The 22,711-nt window shown below is 52.6% G+C and overlaps 1 protein-coding gene across 3 annotated transcripts in view; it reads left to right on the top strand.

Annotated features, from left to right (window-relative positions):
* PHACTR3 (phosphatase and actin regulator 3) overlaps nt 1–22,711 on the top strand; it is a 204,115-nt gene that overhangs the window by 9,700 nt on the left and 171,704 nt on the right. Inside the window, exon 2 of one of the 3 annotated variants that reach the window (XM_043884708.1) lies at nt 6,853–7,233. The exons of 1 other annotated variant lie outside the window; for it this stretch is intronic. In XM_043884708.1, coding sequence (XP_043740643.1) covers nt 7,116–7,233 — 118 coding nt within the window. In that variant the 5' untranslated portion in view covers nt 6,853–7,115. Of the gene's footprint in view, nt 1–6,659; nt 7,234–22,711 lie in introns of those variants that run through there. One more of the 3 variants, XM_043884707.1, reaches the window with a different exon arrangement.

The following is a 22,711-nucleotide window of genomic DNA, read 5'->3' as shown; positions in this document are numbered from 1 at the left end:
ATCATCAGAAGACTGATGATATCAATCAGGCAGCTGATGATAACCCAGTTTTTGTTCACAAAAGCCTTCCCTACAGTGCCTAGAGTCATGTTTGCATGAGTAACTTGGGACTGGAATCTGAGGGTATTCCCGTCTACACTCTTGGCTGAGTTGATTAGCCCAGGGTCCAGCCCACAGTGAGCTCTAGGTAAGGACAGGGTGAAACCACTGTGGTGGACCAGGTTACACCAGCTCCATGAATTTGTGTTGGGGGAGGGGCAGTCACATCCAACTTCAAGGAACAACCCCCTTGCCCAAATTACAGAGCATGGGAATCAGTTGGTAACTGTCTGAATTGTAACAGTAATCCTGTGTAGGAATTTTCTTTATTACAGTTCAGCTACTGGGTACCTTTGTATCAAGAGTGGCTGGAACATACAATGTACCTGGGCTCCATCCACCACTCTGCATTCCAGGCTGCCTGTGTCTCTTCCAGTCCAGTGCAGCAGCCCCAGCCCACCCCCTCATCTCCTGGCCCCCTTTTGCCTCCCATAACCTCCCCAGAGAAGAGAAATTCATTCCTTCTTTCCTGACTGGGGACCCTTCTGGGTTTTTCATGCCTCCCAGGATAAAATCTGTGCTTTGCACCATGGGTCATGAGACCCCCTTGAGTCCTGGGCCTGTCCCCCACCCTCCCTGCCTGCCACCCTGCCCTCAGCACTTCAACCACCCAGCCCCTTTTCAGCCCTCTGACTGCCCAGTACCTCTACCCCAGGGCCTTTGCATGTGCTGTTGTGGGGAGGGACCTTCCCCTCCCCTTCCCTGCCCCCTACAGTGCCTGGCATGTACAATGAATGAGTGAATCAGTCAGACCCCAATCAGGGGCCTCATGTTCTCTAGGACATCTCTTAGATCAAGGCTGTGGGCTCCGTGTGGTCTTCAGACCCATGCCTTTTTGAATGCAGTGCCAGCGGCCCCACCCCCTTGGGTCTTTGCTGTGTGTTTCAGGTTCTGGTGGGAGACAGAACCCACTTCACTCTAGATTTCGGCCCCTCCACTCTCTCCTGCTTGATAGACCCCCAGAGCCCATTCTCCTAAAATCCTGGGTCTCCCAGGTGACCCTTCAAAAAAATGAAGTAGGAGGGTGAGCAATCCCCCAAAACTGCAGTGTGAAGTACCAGGAGTAATCTTTGTTGCATCCCAACTCGCTGAACTGATGAAGCCTCTGCTAAGCACAGATATGAATCCTGTCTCCCCGTGTGCCGTGGAAGTCACAGGAACTCTTGTTAATATTCCAGAATGGGGCCTGGTGAGGATGCCAGTATCTAATTGCCTAAATAACTTCCCCTTCCCCCATGAAACCCCAGTGGACCCACCAGCTTTAACCCACATACAAGTTTAGTGAATTATGGGCCCTGAAAGAGATCATGGCTTCTGTGAAAACATGGACAAACCATCATTATTTATAGGTTTGTACAAGTGGATTCTTGGAATTATCACTCCAGCTGCGGAACTTAAGATGTATTTTTAAAGTACTACCGATAAGCCTTGTGCTATGGATTTTCTGTAATTTATGGATTGGGCACCATGCTGTGTTTGAACTATTTTACAATGAAGTACTTTGTCTCCCATTCCTGCTGCGATGGGGTGTTGGAGGCATAAATCTGTGTGTGGTGAGGCAGTGAGCCCAGCTCCGGGGTCTCCCGTGGGAAAGGAAACTGGTCCCTTTAGAATATAAATCCAGTAAACATATTACAGTGTACATGTTGAATCGGAGGAAAGAGACAGTGTTTGGGTGACAGTGATCTTTATTTAAACATGACTTATCTCCTTTTGAAAGAGTCAAGTGGCCGGATGGTTGAGGCGGTGAGCGTGACTTCCGACGAGCATTATCCTTTGCCCTTTTCCTTGTTGTCAGCGTTCTAAGCATCCATGTCCTTCATAATCCTTTTCTCCACAGTTTTGGGCATCCCATCCTCATGTGTGTCCCCCCAGGGTCACAGGTGGCTGCTGCAGCTCCAGGACCACATAGGACACTCAGGCAGGGAGCAGGGACGCTGCCGTCAGCATCTGCCAGGGTCATGATGACAGCTGCCTTTTCTCTGTGTGACTCTCCAGGCCCTGCACCAGCCCCTCTCCCTTCATTTGTTATTGCTGTTCGGTTGCTCAGTCATGTCCGACTCTTTGCGACCCCATGGATGCCAGGCTTCCCTGTCCTTCACCATCTCCTAGAGCTTGCTCAAACTCCTGTCCATTGAGTCAGTGATGCCATCCAACCATCTCATCCTCTATCATCCCCTTCTTCTCCTGCCTTCAGTCTTTCTCAGCATCAGGGTCTTTCCTAATGAGTTAGCTCTTCCCATCAGGTGGCCAAAGTATTAGAGCTTCAGCTTCATCATCTGTCCTTCCAACGAATATTCAGGACTGATTTCTTTCAGGATTGACTGGTTTGATCTCATTGTACTCTAAGGGACTCTCAAGAGTCTTCTCCAACACCACAGTTCAAAAGCATCAATTGTTTGGTGCTTCCCTTCATTAGCTGGAAACATCCCCTGGCAAGGAAGGAAAATAGGATGAACCAGGACAGGATGGGAGGGTCTGTGACACAGATTAGCCTGCCTGGGGCTGTTTTCTGTCCTTCCTGCAGAGGGCACCCTGTCCCTCCCCTGGTCGGGCTTCTTCTCCTCGTTCTTCTGCCTCCATCACTGCCATCCTCTGTGGTCCTCCCTGGTCGCCTGCAGGTGCTCAAGGCACGTAAGATGTTAGGTCAGTGTCTTGCATCAGAGGACTTTTGTGTCCCAAGAGCTGGGTGCCCTATCGAATGCCCTCACCCTGTGAGCAATGCCCTTCCCCCAACCTCACCGAGAGGGGAGACACAGAAAGTGATTAAAACCCCTCTCCTGCCTGGATCTCAGACTCTGGGCTGGAAGGGCTTCTCTAGCAGCCTGAGCACAGAAGACACTGCGAGGCAGACTTAGCACGTTTCTCAGGCCAGCGCTGGCTGCCGTGCCCTTCAGGGTGGGGACCATGGTTGCTGACATGAAGGATTTTGCCTTAGAAGAGTTGGGTGTGTTTAGAACACAGCCACAGCTGGCACTGCATGAAGCATCACCCTGGGTAGCCTAATGGGCAAGGCCAGTGGTGGAGACCCCACCAAGGGCAAAAGGCAAAAGAAGCCAAATTCAAGGCTAGGTCAGCCCTCCGGTCAGGGAAGTTCCCAAGGGCCACGGTTGGGTGCAGTTCCTCCTGTAAGCAGCAGAGGGCAGGGCTCCCCTCCTCACTGCAGGTTCTGGGGGACCTGCTTTGTCTTCACCCTCCCCTTTCCTCTGGTCTTGGATCCCCATCCTGGGGGATGACCTCTGGACCCTCTTTCATTGGTTCCCTAAGAGCTTGGCTGGAATAGTTCTTTTTAAGCATTTGAATTTTCTGGTTTAATTCTGTTCCTGTGATGGGGAAGGACAGTTCCTGGAGCCTCAGGAGAAACATCAGGATTGGGGAAGGGAGGTCAGGAAGTGACCACCTCTGTCCCCGAAAGCCTGGAGCTACTGGGGTTCTGAAGATGCTGAGCGCCTTCTCCTGGAGCAGTGATGTGTCGACCCCACTGTGTGCGTACTCATTGGTTCAGTCAACAAACATCTATTTCCTGGGCCCCTGCAGAAATCTTGAGGACAGACAGTTGATGACTTTCACAATTTCCTGGGGCTCCTGCAGGCTGGAACCTGCAGACAGCAGCCTTGCACACACCTCAGGGGCCAGATCTTTGCAGACCTCCCGCCGGCCCCAGTCTCGGCATGGGTGACTTGGAAGGTCCACGTTTCTCCTTCTGGAAGTTCACCAGACTTTTATTTCTCCTGATCAGTAGAGGTGGGATCACTAATTTTTTTTAAAACCTGAAACTGTTTTTATTATGGAACATTTCAAAGCCAGAGAAAAATACAATGGCTAGCTCTTTCCCTTCCTGGCTCAAACAAATCAATATGGTACTGACATATATGTTTAAGGACTACATTTTGGTTGTCATCCCTGTCTTCTGCCTGTGCACCACACCTCCCCCCTGCCAATCTCCACCTCAGTTCCTGGAGCAAATGCTAAGTCTTATCGTTTTCTGTGCCTTTGTCTCGCCATGCACTTAAGGGGAGCAGGCACAGCTATGTAGACCACCCAAAGGAACTAGAAATGGTTTTAGGTGGTACATACACGGACAAGGCATTGGGGGAATATTGGCAACTATAGGCAATCCTTGTGTCCTTCGTCCTCCCCAGGTGTGACAGGCAGGCTACATTTCTGTCGCTGGAGTGATGCTTTCCTTTAAAATGCATTTAAGTGCTGAGCCATGCTGTGCTGTGCTGAGTCACTTCTGTCGTGTGACTCTGTGACCCCATAGACCGTAGCCTACCAGGCTCCTCTGTCCGTGGGATTCTCCAGGCAAGAATACTGCAGTGGATTGCCCTTTCCTTCTCCGGGGGATCTTTCCAACCAAACTGATTGATTAAAAGAAAAATATTGTGAGTAGCAATACAGGTTCTGAGTAGGGAAAGCCCTAAAGCATGAGGGTGGGGGGGGGGGTGGGGGAACACAGCTGGAAACCTGTGAGGCCACCTTCCTTCTCTCCTCCTTTTGCCCATGACCCTGGGCTGCTGTCGCCCCTGCTCCCCTGCCCGCCCCAACCCCACTGGTCCATCTCTGCATCTGCTGCTGGCTAGGCCCACTGCAGGTCTTGTCATGTAGATGTGGGAGGCACGGATGATGAGGTTGAGGGCTTCCTGAGACTTACCTGTGTTTGGGCCAGGACTCAGCAAGGCTCTTGGGGCTGCCTGAGGACATACTTGGAGAGATCCCGGACCAGGAGCATCAGCCCTGCCTGTCCTGGTTTATGACCTGGGCAGGTACACTCACCTCTAAGGTAGCTCACACCTCCGAGGCTTGTGAGGAAGAAATGATACACCCCTCCCACTGCCACCCCAGAAAAGGGCTCAGCCCGGAGCCAGGTGCTCCCCACCCAGCACATTTTTATGTGGATAAAAAGTGTTTAGTAAAATGTCCTACCAGGTTCCTCTTTGCCTCATGGTATGTTTTGATGCTGAAGCTCCAACACTTTGGCCGCCTGATGCAAAGAGCTGACTCATTGGAAAAGATCCTGATGCTGGGAAAGATTGAGGGCAGGAGGAGAAGGGGACGACAGAGGATGAGGTGGTTAGATAGCATTACCAACTCAATGGACATGAGTTTGAGCAAACTCTGGGAGATGGTGAAGGACAGGGAAGCCTGGCGTGCTACTGTCCATGGGGTCACAAAGAGTCCGACACGACTAAGTGACTGAACAACAACAACAATGTGTTGACAACTCCGATGAAATGTTTTGGGGGTCCTCTATTGATTTATTGGCCGCCATTCTCGGCTGTATCCTCCCGCCACCTGGAAGACTCACTGGGAGTGTTTCTCATTTGTTTCTGTTGGATCCCCAATGTCTGGCATGCCCACCCACTACACAGTGGGCTGTGGGGTTTTTTGGAAGGAAGGAAGGTTTGGTGTCTCTGGGGCACCTGCTTCTAAGAGCCCAAAGCCCTGTGTGCAGTGAGGACCATCATTTCCTTATGTCTTAGTTCTGTCCTGGTCCTTCACCCAATGCTGCCAGGTGCTCCCCCTGCATCCCAGCCCTGCTTCAGGGCCAGATACGAACGAGCAGCCCAGGAAAGTCCCTGGGCCCTGCCCAGCTGCGGGACGCCTGGCACGCTCCTTCTCTGAGCCCCAGTTGGTTTTGTCATCGCAGTGGGGCTGAGAGCGGCACCTGCTCCTTGGAGTGGTTTGAGGGGCTGAGATGGGATCCTGCCCATCGGAGCTTGATGCACCCTCCCCCGGTGTCCCTGGGGGCCTACCGTCTAGGCTTCTGGCCCCCTTCCTAGCCCAGGCTGTGTGACACCGCTCCCCACCGTGTCCCTCTCTGTGCCCTTTACAAGGCTGGCCTCTTCTTCCTTGCGCTCCGGTCCCTGCCTTAGCTGATGTGGGAGTTGCCTGTGTTTCCCCGCCCCCTGCCCCCGCCCCCCTCCATCTAGCAGGGTGAGAATTGCTCGTTAACACCTCAGGGGACACCTCTGTAAGTGGCAGCCCTAGCGGGTGTCACCTCCCTCCCCTGGCCCCCTCAACTCCATCAAGGAATCTGGGGGAAGCCTCCCTGGAGGAGCCAGGCTCCCCTCCTGCCTCTCTCCTCCCGGGCAAGGAGAGGTGGGGCAAGAAAGGGTGGGCAGAGAGGACGAGGATGCGGTGGGCGGGGATACAGGTTGGGAAAGCCCCGCCCCCTCATTGCAGGGGGCTCCTGGGCAACAAGACCCCAGTCTAAATCCCCAAGAGTGCAAACCCGGGCCGGGAACCTCTGGGAAGCTGCTGAGGAGATCAGGCCCTGCCTCCACCGAGGGAGGCACCCTCTCCAGCTGGGGGAGGGGGAGGAAGCAGTATGCGGACTCCTCGTTCTAGAGCTCGGCTGGGGTGGGGGTGGGCTATCCAGAACTCAGGAGTAAGCCCCCACTTCCCTCAGGGCTGGCGGCGTGCAGTTCAGGTATTTGAGACCCCTCCCCATCACGGCGCTGGCTCTCACTCCCCTCTCTCGTGACGTCAGGCTCCTCTCGCGCGGCATGATGGGAGAATCCTAATGTTTTCCAACAGATGCTCCAAGAACAGCTTTCAGATTAAAGCTATTGCCAGAGCAAAGATTCTTCTTTTTTCCTTTCTTTCCCTGGGGGGTGGGGGGGTGGGGTGGGGGGGGGGGGCGCCCCCAGAAATTCCTGGACATCACCCCCTGCCCCAAGCACGCAATAAACACTGACAAGAAAAAGTTTTTATTTCCTGGTTCAACTTTTTTTTTTTCCTGGAATATAGACTGAAGAATGGGAATAAACACGAATAAATAACGGAGAGAGGCCGCGCGCGCCGGGATGTGCCTGGCTGCCGCCGCCAGGCTATTGTCTCACCGCCCTGAAGCCAGCCCTGGCCTCGTCCTCCGGCTCCTTCCCTTTCCCTGTCCTTTTTGATTTTCCTTTTTTAAAAAACGCCCCCTCCAGTCCCTTGGCCAGTGACCTTGGCCGCCTGGATGCTCTGATTGCACGCGGCTCCCTCCAACTTGCCCCAGCGCCGCCGGGCCCATGGCCGCGTCCGAGGACGAGAGCAGCTGCCTCGTGTCGCGGGGCCGCTCTCAGAGTGACCCCAGCGTCCTCACCGACTCCTCGGCCACCTCCTCCGCGGACGCCGGGGAGAACCCAGGTAATGGGCGGGCGGGGGCGGCCGGGCAGGCGGGGAAGGCCAGGGCAGGGGGCGCTGGGCGCACGTCCCCGGCGCTGCTCCGCGTCGGGTCTGCGTTTGGGGAGCCGCGGCAGGACCCGGGCGCTCAGGCTCCCCGTAAGGCGGCAGGGAGCCCTTTGTCCGAGGAGGAGCCGGTTTTCCTGGTAGAGACCGGCGCTCCGCATCCGCCCTCCTTGAGGACTGGTGGGCTCTGCTGTCCTCTCCGAGGGGCTGCCTTCCTTCGGGTGCTGACCACCTGGGGGACCAGAGGCAGAACCGTGGCCGCCTCCGCCAGTGCCGGCTCCGAGCTCTGCCTCCCTCCCCCGGACCCCAGCTCCGGTGGCCCCAGCGGCCTGGCTGGGGCGTCCCCTCGCGGGCAGGGAGCGCTTGGTGCGGCAGCCGTGCAGAGGGGCTTCCACGGGGCTCCCAAGTCGGCGGGGCCTGGCGCACCTGGGCGCGCCCACCCGCCTCCCGGGACAGGTGTGTTGGCAGAGCTGCCACGGGGAGATGAAGGGCGTGCGTGCGCCAGGACGGAGCCCGATTTCATTAAATTATATGGACTTCGTTCACTCCCCCACCCCCACAGCAACGTCGATTGTTTAGGTGATAAATCCGGTCACAAAGGCGTCCATAAGGCTTGATTGATTACTTTCCAGAGAGGAAGAAAGGCCTAATAAAGCGGAGGGGGGGTGGTGGGCTGTGCGCCCGTCACCATGGAGACCCAGGAAGCAAAGTGATCATTAAAACCTTTCTCCACCAGAAGGCAATTTTCACTTCACAGGGAGAAGTCTGAGCTTCTGAAATGTAGGGTTCAAAAAAAGAATCAAAGCTGGTGTTTTGGTATGGAGCCACAGGACTCCATTCGTATCCTAGGGAAGCAGGGTCCCTTCACACGTTCTGTTTTGACAATAAGTTGCTCTTACCTTCCTCTGATGACTCTTTCTCTCTGAAGGCACCAGACCCAGATGGGGACTTGATCACCTTAACTTGTGGGCGTGCAGCTCCACACGGCCCCTGGGGCTGGGGTGATCCGGCTTTGTGGGGAGATTCCTTCACTTTGCTGGAACACAGAGCAGCTTCACTATTTAACTGCAAAGAAAGACCCGTTAGAGGCAGCTCTGTGGGCGCCAGGACCCAATCTGAAATTTTAAACAATAAACCCATACAAGGCTTGTAAGATTTCTTTGTTAGGACTGTTGACACTGTGTCATTTGGTCAAACTAAGGTACCAGGCTGAGGAAATCCCTGCCTTTTTGTTTTCGGTATCTGGAAGGGCAAGTTAATTTCCTTGGAGTTTCAGGCAGAGGCAGCTCTAAGCAGACCCTTAAGGCTTTAATTAATCCTTTTATTAGAAATCGGGGATTAAGCCTTCAGCACTCCATGATGGATTGGTTTTCTCTGTGTCGGAGATGCACATCCATGATTGTTCCAATTATGGAAGTTGAGTGGCTCGTCACGAGAGAAGCCTTCTCAGCTCCTTTTGTCTCCCTGGCAGTGAGAGGATGCAAACTTGAAATGGGAATTATGGAGGATTTAGCGTTTTGGCTGTCTGTGAGTTGATGCCTCCGTGGGTGGGAACACGGGGCTTGGCAGGTGACTCGTGCCGGTCCACTTGGGAGAGAGGTGAAAGGGCTTGGATGTCTGTGATGCAGTGATGGCGTGGGAGGATGAAAGCCCAAGTTAGTCTCAGGTTCACATGCACAAAAGGGGACCCAAAGAGCAGAGACCCGGGGTGAAAAGTCTCTATGGATATAATTCTATGAGTTGTAGAACCTTACTGAAAAGGAAAAATGAAGTATTTAAGAACTATGTTAGACACAGGAGTTCCAGTGGAAAGAGATTCAGAATCTTCAGGTCGGAAGCAGCCTGGGAGCTTGAAGCGGGAAGGGTGGATTAGGGGAGCATTTTCTACAACTGCTTTGCTTGGCTGGCTCGGTGTGAGCTTGCATACCTCTTTTGATGGGGGACTCACTTCCTTATGAGGCAGTGCATGCTTCTCTTTGGGCAAACCCATTCAAACATTCGTTTTCAAATAGTTCGAAATGGTCTGCTGTCAGTCAGTCCTAATGGGATTGTCTCCCGATGCATGGTACCTTGGCTTCCAGAGAATCTTGTGGTGTTGTCACACCCACCTGAGGCATTTCTTCACTAGGCTGTAGAGTCCAGTCTTTCAGTTCCCTTTCCCTGAAGAACCTCTCCCATTCATCCACCTGCTGCTCTGAAGTGAGGCTGGTGAGCTGGCTGTGGAGTGACCTGGTGCACAGTCACCTGCTTCCATCTTTGGAAACAACAGTTTTTTTGTTTTTATAAAACAGCTCGTGATGGCATTTGCCCTTTTCCCCTCCAAAGTGCATTTTTAATGCATCAGTATTGTCACAACAGAAACTCAGAATATCACAGGAAAGTAAGCAGCGACACCCCTCTCCCTCCCTCTCTGGATGTTATCTCTGTGATGAGCTCCGTGGAGCATCTCTACCTTTTCCTGCGTGTTTATATCTACAGGTTCTTGGGAAAGGCATTTAAGAGAACACAAGTGGTTTCACACCACATGGAAGGTGGTTTGGGTTTCTCCAGTTTGGGTTTCTACTCAACACTGGATCTTGGAGGAGGTCTCACCACGTGGCAAGTATATCTCCATCTCCTTTTCTTAATAACTGTATAGTATCCTGAAGAATATGTTTCTCTCAGTTGAGCTATATGTGTGTTTCCATTTTTCATCCATTACAAGTGATCCCACAGTGGTCATCCAGGCAAAGCCTCCTTGTGCTCCCATGTGAATTTCCTGTAGGGTATGTCTAGGTCACAGGAGGCTCACATTTAAAATTTTTCTGATATCGCTTCCTCCTGGAAAATGGACCCATGATCTGAGTGCATCCTTTCTCCAAAGCCTTCCCGATGCCTGGGGTCGTCCATCTGGCTTTCTCTCTCGTGAAGGGTGACAAGGGGTGTCTCATTGTGTTAATTTGTGGTTCTGTGATTGTTGGCGAGTGTGAGCATCTTTTTGTGGCCTTGTTAGTGTGCTAAATCTCTCTGCGACTGCGTCTGTGGCTGTGGACTGCCTGGCAAGGGTGAAGGACTTTCCTTGAGGACCAACCCTCATGCTCTTTCCACATTGTTGCTCCACTCATGATTCTGTAGGCAGCTTTCCAGGGTTCCTGTCTGCAAATCCTCACTCTGTGCCCACAAGTATGGTCAGGATTTTCCCCACAACTTAAAATTTTCACAAGGCAACTCGGCATCCCCATCGCCTTTCCTGCCTCTGAGTTCATAGTCTTGAGGAGTTCTATCCGCTCTCAGACTGTGGCTTTGGTCCCGTGTGGACCTTTCCCCGATCCAGTCACGTGCCACCTCCTCATTTCGTTCCTTTGCTGCTCTTCTGGCCCCCTTCTCCCCACCACTCTCTCCCCCCTGGGTTTTTGCTGCACTGCCCTCTCTCAGCTCCCTGCTCATCCCTCTATTCCTTTCCCCCGCTCAACACACAGCGGTCGCTGCAGGGCCATCCATTGCTGTCTTTTCCCTCCACTCTCAGCTCTTTTCCTGGTTTCCAGAGAGCAGGACCAGAGACTAAATGAAGACTTACCAGGGTCAGCTGTTTAGAATGTTTCCATGGGGACTTGCAACTTGTCTTTTTCTGTGCAACCAGGTGGGGGGCCTTTTGATCCCGAATGGGTTTCTCAGCACCACTGACATTGGTAATGGGGTCCTTCTCTGCTATGGGACCTGTGCATGGTCAGACGTTTAGCAGCATCCCTGGCCTCTGCCCTTGAGATAACTGTAGCAGCCCAGCCCCTGATTGTGACCACTGAAAATGTCTTCAGACTTGCCAGGTGTCCCCTGGGGGCAAAATCTCCCTGGAGGACTGCTGATGTAGCTATTTCATTCTCAAACCCTGGTGTGGATTAGAGTCACCTGGAAGTCACCTGTTCACCCCACCCCCTCTGTTTCCAGTTCAGCCTGTGGTGGATGCCGGTGAAGTGCATTTCTAACGGGTGACCAGGTCATGCTGATGGTACGGGTCGGGGGACCAGATCCAGGGACCCACTGAGTCTAGTCCTCCCTGAGCCACTGTCTCAGTCTCTGCTGACAACTTCTGTGTGTGTGTGTCTAAGTATGTGTCCAGTGGGTTCTGCCCTGACCTGTCTGCCTCCTGAGCCCCAGACCGCTGTGTCCTTTGACTCCCTGCTTGCCCAGGTCTTGATCTGATGTTGCCTCCTCAGAGGGCCCTCTTTGTTCATCTGATGAGATTAAGTAGCTGCCCTGCTCGCACTACCCAGTTCTCATCCCAACTTGTTCATGATGTTCATCACTGCCTGGGACTTAGGTCTTATTCTCAGTGGACCATCCCCACCAGGCTGGGAGCCCATTGCCCACTGGAGGCCTTGGTAAGCATCTATGGGACCAAGCACAGTGTCTGAGTGAACGAGGCCTGGGGCTGGCCAGGTGGCTGGATGGGCCCACTGTGGGTAAGCTGCTCAGGGGCAACTTGAGATGGCTGGAGGCTCAGTGTGGAGGGGGCGGGGGCCATGCCCCTCTGCAGGGACAGGTCCACCTCTGCTCATGGCCCAGAGAGGGTGAAACCCTCAGAACATCTACTCCCTTCCTGAGCTGCAGACAGACGCACAGACACAGCCCCGGCCCCCAGACTCTAGGTTTGGCGTTCCTTTGCTGTTTATGGGCACCCCGCCTGGGGTGGAGATGAGGGGTCTCAGCCTGCTTTCTCCATGGCCTGGTTCTTCGGGGCTTCTTTCCTCAAATGCTCTCTTGCTCTGAAGTCCTGAGTTTTGGGGTTCTCCCTCTGGCCCCTTGCAGAGTGTCTCCATGGCTTAATTAACAATAGAACTCTGCTGTAATTACCTTGTTAGCTTCTTCTTTGGGGTTATTAAACATAAAAGCTGGGTGCTTAAAAAAATACAGAGTTTAAAAAAATACAGAGTTTAAAAACTTAGAATTTTTCCTGGTTATGAAAACAACGGCACATTCCTCATAGGAAGTGATTGAAAGCTTCTGAAATTTCTGTTCCTCATCCCCTACTCCCTTAAGAGGACACAGAAGCCAGTGACAAGGGACAGCTTTGTCCCTGGGACCTTCCCAGGTGCCAGGCGTGGCTGTTTGGCAGAAGGTCAGACACAGTCAGGGTCCAGGGTTTATGCCCCGCCCGCACCCCATCCCTTGTGGTCACTTCACCCACTTTCCATCTCCTCACTGGTCACTCTTTGAAATGATCTCACTTATTTGACCCACTCGCTTATGCTTTGTCTCTCCTGCTGGGTAGCACTCTGCACTACTGTAGTCATTAGCTACTTATGGCAATTTAAATCTAAATTAAATAAATCAACCTTAAAATTTCCTTTCCTCGGTCACACTCGTTACATCTCAAGTGCTCAGTTGCCACATGTGGCTGGCAGCTGCCATGTTCGATAGCATGGGTCTAGAATATTCTATCCTTGTGGGTGGCTCAGTCAGCGCTGCTCAGGAGTGGAAGACCCCTCAGGTAGGTCCTTATCCCTTGTTCCTTGGCTGTGCAGCCCGTGGCTGTTCCCCAGTGGTTGTCCATGGACTGAACAGACAAGTCAGAGTGAAGACAGAATGGACATGGTCTGGGAGGCCTTGTGCTGGAGACCCTTGGCTGATCGTCTCACATCCTTAAGGGGAGGACACCCAAACAGAGGTCATTTCTTATCCACACAAGATTAATTTATCTCAATTCAGTGAGCTCCTCCAGAGAGCCTACAATGTGCCATGGTTGGCTCTGGCTGGATGGGTCTCTTTGACAAAGAAAACAATGGCATCCAGAGATTCTTTGCCTGGAGTTGGATGGAGTCCCAGATCAGGCTCTGCCACATACATGCTGTGTGACCTTGGGCAAGTTGCTTCACCTCTCTGAACCTCCATTTCTTGTCTGTAACATGGTGGTCAGTATTGTCCATTCCTCCAGGTGGGTGAGGATCACTGAGCTATTGTCTCTAACAGACACTGTCATTGGTTTCACAGCTTTGAGGGGGTAACAGTCTCCTCAGATATCTCCTAATCACCTTGAGATCATTCCATCCTCTGTGAATAAAGTTGGGAGGCAGTGGACCCTGTGATGAAGAGGTGGGGACAGCCTGTGGGTCTATCTGCAGCCCCTTCTCTAACTGGCTGATAATCTGGTAAATTTTCAGTGGCTGAACTGAAAACATGCTTGTCAGTTCAGTGTTACACTGGGGCATCTTGCTTCCTTTTATTTAATCTTCCTCCAAACCCTTGAGGTAGGGTCAAAGGGCCAGATGGCCCTGGGGACATTTGTGTAGGGAGGAGTTAGAATCTAGGTGAGTTTCAAGCCTGGCCCACTCTGCATGCCCCACCCACTCTGCATACCCTACCCACTCTGCCCCACCCACCCCCAGCCCCTCCTACTCTGCCCCAGTCACTCTAGGCCCTGCCCACCCATTACTGGCTTCAAAATGCATCTTTTTACAGGAAGGCCTTCTGTGCTTTGGGCTTCCCTGGTGGCTCAGATGGTTAAGAATCTGCCTGCAATGGGGGAGACTGGGGTTCGATCCCTGGGTTGGGAAAATCCCATGGAGAAGGGAATGGCTACCCATTCCAGTATTCTTGCCTGGAGAACCCCATGGAAAGAAGAGCCTGGTGGGCTACAGTCCATGGGGTTGCAAAGAGTCAGACATGACTAAGCAACTAATATTTTCACTTTCTGTGCTTTAGATGAAGCAGATCCATGTGTTTATCCCATTTCTGTTTCAAGCAACCTGTGCCACAAATACATACAAATCTGTAGTCACATAAACACACAGACACAGATGTACTCTTCCCTTTCCTAGTTCATTTAACTAGAATGGCCACCAGGACAAGATTTATTTACTGGAAGTCAGGTAAGGAGCTGGCAGAGAACCAGCCATGGGCAGAGTTGCTGCAGGCCTTGCCTTAATGGGCTGGGGTGAGTGTCCATGTGTGTTAAAGCAAGCTCTTTGGGTGGGTTGCTTGGCAACACACCTTATCTCATGGCCGGGACATAAGTAGACTTTGGCGTCGATTGGTCAGCTGTCAGAAAATGAATTTGCCAAGATCTGAGTAGAGAGTGGCAGCTGTGGCTACAGACTTAATAAATGTATTTATCACACATTGTTATGCAGTTGTTTTCAATGTAACAGTTTGTTAAAGTTGCCGTTGGTACTCTTACTATTGAGTTGTATTGTCATTAGTTAATTTTTTGGTCCCATTACTTCTTGGAAGTTTATAGCCATGTGCAGAGAAAATTTTTGCCTTGCTGTAATCACTAGCTCAGGGGATTTAAATAAAGGCAGGAAGACCTGCCAAAAATGATCTTTCTGCTTCCCTTTGGCAGGAAAACTTTGTCTCGGCAATGTTAATTGTAGGGTGACTGCCTTTCTGCAGTCACATGGGGCAAGTCACTGCTGACCTTGGCTTGTTTGCTGGCAGGGTCTTTTGTGCAGAGCTCCCCAGCATCAGGGCTGTCCCCATCTGAGCACTGCTCTGTAGGGTTCCTTCGGCCGCCCCCACCTTCTTCATTTTCCTGTTATCGTCCAGGTAAATGGGGATGCACTTCCATAGAGAGTGGTAGGTTGCAGTCCTCCTTTAAGTCAAATTTATTTGCAAACAAAAGAATATGGGCTTCAAATATTAATGAAGTAGTTACTGTCATCCACTGAGGAGATACAGGTGTGGCGGAAATCACTAAGATGGGGTGGGTTTCTGTGAAATGAGAGATGTTCTTGTGCATTGTCATCTTGACCTGTGACTGTCTCATTCTTATTTGTTTATCTGCTGATGTAGGAAATGCCCCTGTGTGCAGGGGGCATGATGGGTGTGTTGGGGGTGATGTAAAGAAGGATTGCTTGTCCTGGAATCTCACCCTCTGGCTGGGGGCGGTTCATACGGTGCTGACTTGTGAAATGACAGGACACATGGATAATAAATACCAGACCTCCCAGATCTGTCCTCTTCTGTGTGGCATCCAGTGTATCCTCTGATGCTGTAAGGACAGCCTTCAGACCTGTGTGCTGCAGGCTGGGTGCTGTCTCCTCTGCTGTCTGCAGGTTGGCAGGGTTGACCATCTAGGCTGGGCTCAGCAGGGTGGCTCTTCTTCACCTGTACCCCATCCTCCTTGGACCCAGTGACGTTGTCTCCTGGCCATGGCGGTATGCATGGGCCCTCTTAGGTGCTGTGGTCCTCACTTCTGCCTGATTCTGTTAGAGTGGGAACATGCCCAGTTTAAGGTCAAGGGGAGGGAATACAGTCCACCGGTTGATGGGAGGGGCTTGGTCACATTCATGCTGGGATTTCCTGCAGCCTGTATTCTACCATGGTTGGGCCTTGGCTTTGGGAGGCCAGCAGACAAGGTGCTGAGGGAAGCTGGCAGGTGTGTGGACTCTTTGGTGTCACCTGGGTCTACGTGACTTTGACAATCCTACCTAACATCTCTGAGCCTTGTTTCCCCCCTGTAAAGTGTCCCTGCATGGACGGATGGTGGTGAGGATTCAACGGGTTGGTTTCTGTAAAGCATTTAGCAGAGTGCTTGGAATACAAGGAGACAGGGTCATGATGAGCTGGTGTTTATCCCCACCTGTCATTCTGGAGACATTTCCACCAGAGGCCGCTTTGAGGCCCTTGAACATTTTTGTTGGTAATAGCGGAAATCCCTGATTCTGTGCAGTTTTGAGGCTCCCCCATGGTGCCTCTCGAGGTTGAAAGAAGGGTCTTTTCTGGCCTAAGGTCACTCTTGCTGAGAGATATCAGGTAGCTCCGTAGGATTCCCCCACCCTCCCTCCTGCATGGCCCTGGAGCTGGTTCCGGGGGTCACTAGTGTACGCTGGGAGCTCCTCTGGGGGGATTGTGCCCATTTCCTAATCATGGAGCTGGTCCAGGGGAGCTGGAATGCAAGGCTAGTTTAACTGGCCCAAGTCAAAGGTCTAGGTCAAAGGCTGAGTCACACGCTCAGACATGAGGCTGCAATGTGCTTAGCTGACCCCGGGCTCCTTGAGGTTGGCTTTGGTCTCAGGAAGGAGGGCATGTGGGTAGTGGAGGCAACACCAGCTTGTTTTTCAACTTCTGTGCTTTCTTCCCCTAATTTTTGCAACTAGCAGCCTCTGCCTTAATAGGAACTAGTGCAGGATTTAGGGATAATTTATTATTTATCTCATCCTTTCAGAGGGAAGGGTAAATAAGGAGGGGGGCATCTAATAACATGCCACATGGAACAAACCAAGCGCTGCTTCTTGCCTGTATTCTCCTGGGCAGGCGCTCTGGGTGGGGGGACACAGGGGCCAAACCCTGTTTGTCTTCTCCTGGAATCTCATGGAACTTGTCTCTTCCTCAAGACTCTTATTGCAAACAGCATTGGCATTTTAATGTGATTATTTTCCTGTAATATTTTTCAAACTCTTTCTGGGAAACATATTTGTATCTTTTTACTCTAAAGATAGGTCTTGTCCACGTTTGTTTCTTTGGCTCCAAAAGCCAAAGTGTGAGTGTCTTGTTCATAGAAGGTGCACAAGAAACTGCTTTTATTGTAAAAACATGGTAATGACACCTAGCAGCCCTTTCTTATTCCTAGTCCCATGTACCCATAAGGAAAAGTAAAACTGAGGGGAAAAAATCCCCAGAAATGCAACAGCAAAGCATGATGAGCAGGTTAAGTGGTCTTGCCCTGTTGGAAATTCCTGGAGCTGAGTGACAGGTAGAGGGGACAGTAGCTCAGAGGGCAACTTATCAGTAATATGCCAGGCTAAAAATAAGCTTACAGATTTGTTAATAATTGGTCTCTGTGTGGTTTTTTAAATTAACTAATAACAGTTTATTCCAGGAGGATATTAGCACAGAGCAGCTGTTTGCTCATAGGAAATAGAGATTCTAATCATTGGTGTGTTGGTTTGTTTTTCTGTTTCCTTTTTCTGACCTGGACAGAGCTGACTGTTGCATCTCACACGCTGAGCTCTTCTGGTGGGAGGCTGTGAGGGCCCAGTTAACATTGCTCAGTGTGACATCCCGGGAGCCATTGTAGGTTGGAGGGAGAGTGTGAGACAAGAGATGCAGGATGATGCCCACAGCTCATCGTAAGTGAGATTCCGCCCCACCTCCCACCCACCAAATCAAGGGCCGCCTGTTAGGCCACAGAGAGCAGAGATGTGGCCCACCCTGTGGGTTGTCTAGTAGGGATGGGCTCAGATGCCAGTCTCGGGGAAACGGGGAGGGGCTGGTTGGCTGGGGTTTTTTGTGAGAAGGTGTTCAGGGGCTATGAATTGAGACCCAAAAGGTAGTTTGAGTCCATCAGGCCGAATGAGCAGGAAGGGTGTGCTGAGCAGAGAGAACGGCTGGGCGGAGGCCAGGAGGCAGGAGGGAGCTTCTGGAGTGTCATGGGCTGAAGTCAGCTAGCGGTTGGAGGAGGATGGGGGGTGGATGAATGAGTCATAGCATGCATGTGTACACGTGTGTGTGTGTGTGTGTGTGTCCTGCTATAACTTATCCTCATTTGTGAAAGCCACAGGCGGTCATGGACGCGGTCAGTGACATGGCCGTTGTCCCTCCTGAAGGCAGGTGGAGCCGTGGTGCCTGGGGCCTCGGAGCTGGCCTTGCAGTCAGTCTGGAACCCTGACTCTGCTGATGGCAGATCCCTCTAGCAGACATCACCTCAATTTCCTCCTTCGTAGAATGTGGGTGGTTGGGAGGCTGGGTGAGGTGTTTGACCGCAGCCCAGCGCCTGCAGCTGAGTGTAAGGTAACTGTGTTTCCTGTCCCCAGGTGCATGGTCCATGAATTCAGCTCATAGAGCAGAAAGCTCAGCCTGGGGGAACGACACCCTCCATCCTTCTCCTGGGTCACGCTGGGCAGTGGATCTGGCGAGGAGGTCAGCTTGCCCTGCCTGCAGAGGGTGATGTTCCATGGTTGCTAGGAGACCTTGACCCGGTGTAGTTAACCATCTTGCCACACACAGAAGTGCTTCTCGTGTTTCTAGCCCCTCCAGCTCCAAGAGTCAGAGATGTCCCATGAGCGTGCCAGGCGCCAGTCCCATGGGGAGGAGGGTGGCCAGGCAGCCAGGGTCCTCCCTCTGGCCAGACTCTGGTTATTCCTGGTGCCCTCAGGAGAGAGATGTCCCTCCTGGAAGCCATGAGCTGCCCTCTGGAGAAGTTCAAGCTTATCCTATTGGAAGCTGAGTGACCTCTGCTGGGCCACCAGTGGCTTGTGTAGGACTCAGAACTTGAATTCCAGGGTGGAGGCGGCGGGGGTCAGAGGGAGGTTGCTAGGTTATATTGTGGGGCTTCCAATCCTGACTCTGTGTGACCTCAGGTGAGTCTTTTGCCCACTCTGTGCCCTCCGCCTCCTATAGAAAGGGGTCGCTATTCACTTTGTTTCTACAGGAGGCCACAGCGTTCCCTCCGACCTCACTGCCCTTGGGCAGTGTGACTTTGTCACCCCTCCTGTTGGGGTTGGGGGGAGGCTGTCACCTGCCCCCTTGCATCCATGTATTACACTTGCTCATAGCATAGAAAAAGTGACACAGTGTGACTTCTGGACCCAGGACTTGGATGCCCAGCAGCCTCTGTTTGGCCCTCTCACCTGCCACCAGTTTGGATCATCCTGCTGGGGAAAACTGGGTGCCCCAGCTGATGGTTCTTGATAGGGGGGCCTTCCAGGTGTCTCAAGCTTGGCTGGCACCACGTCCAACAGAGGGACCCTGCCCAAGCCCTGGCCACAGCAAGTAGATGTAATGGTTATTATTTGGGGCCGCTGAGTAGTGGGGTGGTTTGTTACATCTCGTAGGTAACTGATACCCACTCCGACCAGTACATGTGAAGAGGCCAGAGCCACTTCTTGCCCTGAGTTACACAGTGATCCTCTGTTCCGAGCTGCTGGGCAGGTGCTGAGTTTTAAATGAGGTTTCTCTGTGCCTGGCGGGCTCTGACTCTGCATTGAATTTGGAGCAGGCGCTCGTTACATCTGTGGCCGTGTGCCCCTGTGTTGTGGTGGCAGATGTGAAGGTTTCTTTCCTGACAGCCAGGGTCTGGAGATCCTGCGGCTTGTGCTATGCTGGGGCCAGCCAGCCCCTCTTGGGGCACCGGGGCTTGGCTGGGTTTGAAGGGCATTCAACCCAGGAGTTCTGAGCCAGGAGTGGTCTTCACGACCCCCTCTGGGGAGCTTAAAAATGAAGTCAGTCTAAACTTTCTCCCTGGACTTTGTGATTGCCAGGCATTAATGAGTATTTATTGGGCACCTATTGTATGCCTGTCATTGTTTTGGGGGTTAGGAAGGTCCAGTAAGGACTGTGGTGTCCTTCCCTTCAAAGAGTGAATAGTCTCCTGGGACAAGGGGAAGTAGTTAAGAAAGAAATAGGTGTGTGATGAAACGCCAGGTTGTTTTCAGTGCCTGCAGCCGGACTGGCGGAAGGAGAGTGGTTGGGAGGGGTTAGAGGACCTCTAGGCAAGGGCATCTGTAGTAATATGAGGTGGAAAAGAGAGAATTAGTCATGTAGGGACCTTGGAGAGTAGCCTTCCAGGCAGAGGGAGCAGCAGGTGCTGTCTGTCCTTCTGTCTCAAGTTCATCACCCATCTGTCAATCTTTCATGTACCCATTTGTCCATGTATCACGTGCTTACCTCCAGCCTCTCTTTGGCATTCCTTCACAGAGTCTAGCTCCTGCTTTAATGCCCCCCAGTGATAGAGAAATCTCCCCGCTGCCAACCCTGGGTTTCCAACTCCCAGGACCATTTCCGGGGACGGTGCCTCACTCTTGTTTCCTCCCCCCAGGGTTTATTTACACTCTCCACTTGCCAGGAGAGGCACTTAGGAGTTTGGAGCTGTGCGTGCTCCCAGGCCCCCAGTGCGAGGGGGCAGGGGGAAGAATGGGGCCAGTCACTGGGGAGCAGGGGGAGACACCCCCATCTCAGCTGCAACTTCCCCGCTCTTGGCTCCCGGGCAAGGGCCTCTTTGTGCTCCTCCAGGACAAGGCTTGCCATTGAGAACAGCCAGGGGACACTGTGCCTGAGCGAAGGATGGCTGGAAGCTAGAATTAGGCATTTCACAGGGAGCAAGCCCCGCACCATCTCCCAGTGGGCTTCCGAGAGCCTGGATGAGTCCTTGCCAAGGGGCTGCGGCTTGAGCAGGCACCTCTCACTGGGGCAAAAGCCTGCTCTGTGTTCTCCCCAGTGAGCCCAAACACAGAGCATTGAAAGTGTGGGAGGATTGTTCTTTTTCTCCTGGCTCCTAGCAGGCCTCCAAGCCTGTTCAGGGGTGCAGCAGTGTCCTGGAAGGTTCCCCACAACTCATATTCAGAGGGGCCAAAAGAGGCTGGCTTTGAGAAAGACTGATGGCCTGTTAATAAGACAAAGGAAAGTGGGAGCCACATGGAGGAGGTGAGACTTTTTACATTTTTGTATATTTCCTTTTTTTTTTTTTTTGGAAATACTTTTAAGGACTCCCCTGGTGGTCCAGTGGTTAAGAACCCATCCTATAATGCAGGGTATGTGGGTTCCATCCCTAGTCAGGAAACTAAGATCCCACAAGCTGAGGAGCAGCTAAGTCTACACGCCACAGCTAGAGAGTCTGTGTGCTGCAACGGAAGATCCACTCGACGCAGCCAAGATCCTGAGTGCCCCAACTAAGATCCAAAGCAGCTGAATAAATATTCTAGAAAATAAATACTTTTAAACTCACATGGAACTTGCAGAAAAGGAGTACCTAGATTTCCCCCAGCTTCTCTCGATGGTGACCCCTGACCTGGCACAGGATGCTAGTGGACATAGGTTACAGCACTGTCACTAAACCAGGGGCCACAGCGAATGTCACAAGACTGTACATGCACCTTTTTTGGTGTAAGTTGCAGGACACTCTATTACATTTATAGAATCACCACGATCAGGTGAGGAGACTCGACTCAGATAAAAGCCCTTTGGCCCCCTGAAATGGTCAGGGGTGTTGGCGCCCAGGCAGCCCGTGGTGGGCCCTTCCCCCTCGGCGCCTGACTCCACGTTGTGCTCCCTCCATGCCCCTGGGTGGGGAGCCGTCTCCTCTAGACCCCCCAGGCCCCACTTCCTTGGTTCCCAGCGAGGCTCAGCACCATTGCCCTTTCTGCACATTTGAAAGGCTGGGCCTTGGGGAGGCTGCTTTTCCTCTATCCCCACCCCCTTAGGGGCTGCCATGGTTTCCTGGGACAGTCCTAACAAAGAGCTGCAGACTGGGTGGCCTCAGGAAGGGAAATGGGCCCCTCCTGGTTCTGGAGGCCAGAAGGCCCCGCTCCAGGTGTCAGCAGGGAGGGTTCCTTCTGAGGCCTCTCCAGGTTCGTTCCAGGCCTCTCCCTGCCGGCGTGCAGACTGCCGTCTCCTCCCTGGGTCTTCACATCTCCTTCCCTCTATGCGTGTCTGGCTCAGGGTCAGCTGTAATGCATCAGGCCCACCTGAATGGCTTCATTTTAACTCATCACCCCTGTAAAGACCCTCTCTCCAAATAAGGTCACATTCTTAGAAACTAGTGGTTAGGACTCCGGCTTGTGAATTGCATGGAATTTTAGGGACATGGTCCTGATATCACAGTGGCCCTCCCTCCCATCCCAGAGGGCAATGGCAGCCCACCTTCTTGAACCATCCCCTCCTATTAGGTCCCTCTTGGCCCACCCCAGATGCCTCTCAGGTCTCCGTTCCCCTTCCTTCTCCCTTGGATTCAGACAAGAGGTTTGTCACCTTGGCAACAGTGACTTGTGACCCTTGCTACCACCTGTGCCCCCAGGGTCTGCTTCCTAGCATGTCATCCCCCTCAAAGCTGAGCCCATCAGCCTTCAGCCTCAAGTAACACACATCCTAATTCAACCCGGCTTACCCTAGGGAGGTGGGGGGACGGTGGGAAGTAAGCCTGGCCTCCTGTTCCCTGATTTCAGCCATGTCACCAGAATCTCCTTCTCTCCCTCCCTCCTCTCTGCCCTTCCCCGTGTTGGACTCCTTCTCAGGCAGGCTGTCTTCATAGGCTGGCTCTTGGCAGTTCCACACTCATAACCTTCCAGCTCAACAATTTCAGCAAAAAGCAAGTTCTCCAGAAAGGCAAATAAATTGCTTGGGGTTGATGCTGATTCAGCTTGCCTCAGTCACGTGTCCAGCCTTGACCAATCACTGCTTGGGGAGTGAGGATGGAGGAAGCTCATTGGCCAGCCGGGTAACACACCTGCCCTGAGCACCTGCAGTGGGTCAGCTTCACTGAAGCCTGAGGACTGAGATGGGGAGGGTGGAACCCAGGGGAAGCTGGGTGTGGCCAGATGCAGGGAGAGTGGGGGCAGGGGGTAACTGTCATGGCCACTCAGTGGAGTGGAGGGTGAGCTTTTGAGGGCAGGTGTCCCACCTTTGTTCCTGGGTGGTTCTCAGCTGTGTTTGTTGCAGCTTTCTTGCCATCAGCCACCTTCATCTTCAGAGCATCTCCACTTTGGACTCTGGGTGTGCCTCCATCCCTGGCCCCCTCTCTTCCATT

Source organism: Cervus elaphus, chromosome 23 (genome assembly GCF_910594005.1).
Source record: "Cervus elaphus chromosome 23, mCerEla1.1, whole genome shotgun sequence".
Taxonomy (NCBI): Eukaryota; Metazoa; Chordata; class Mammalia; order Artiodactyla; family Cervidae; genus Cervus; species Cervus elaphus.
Note: the sequence above shows the minus strand (reverse complement) of the source record. Positions and strands in the feature narration are given on the sequence as shown.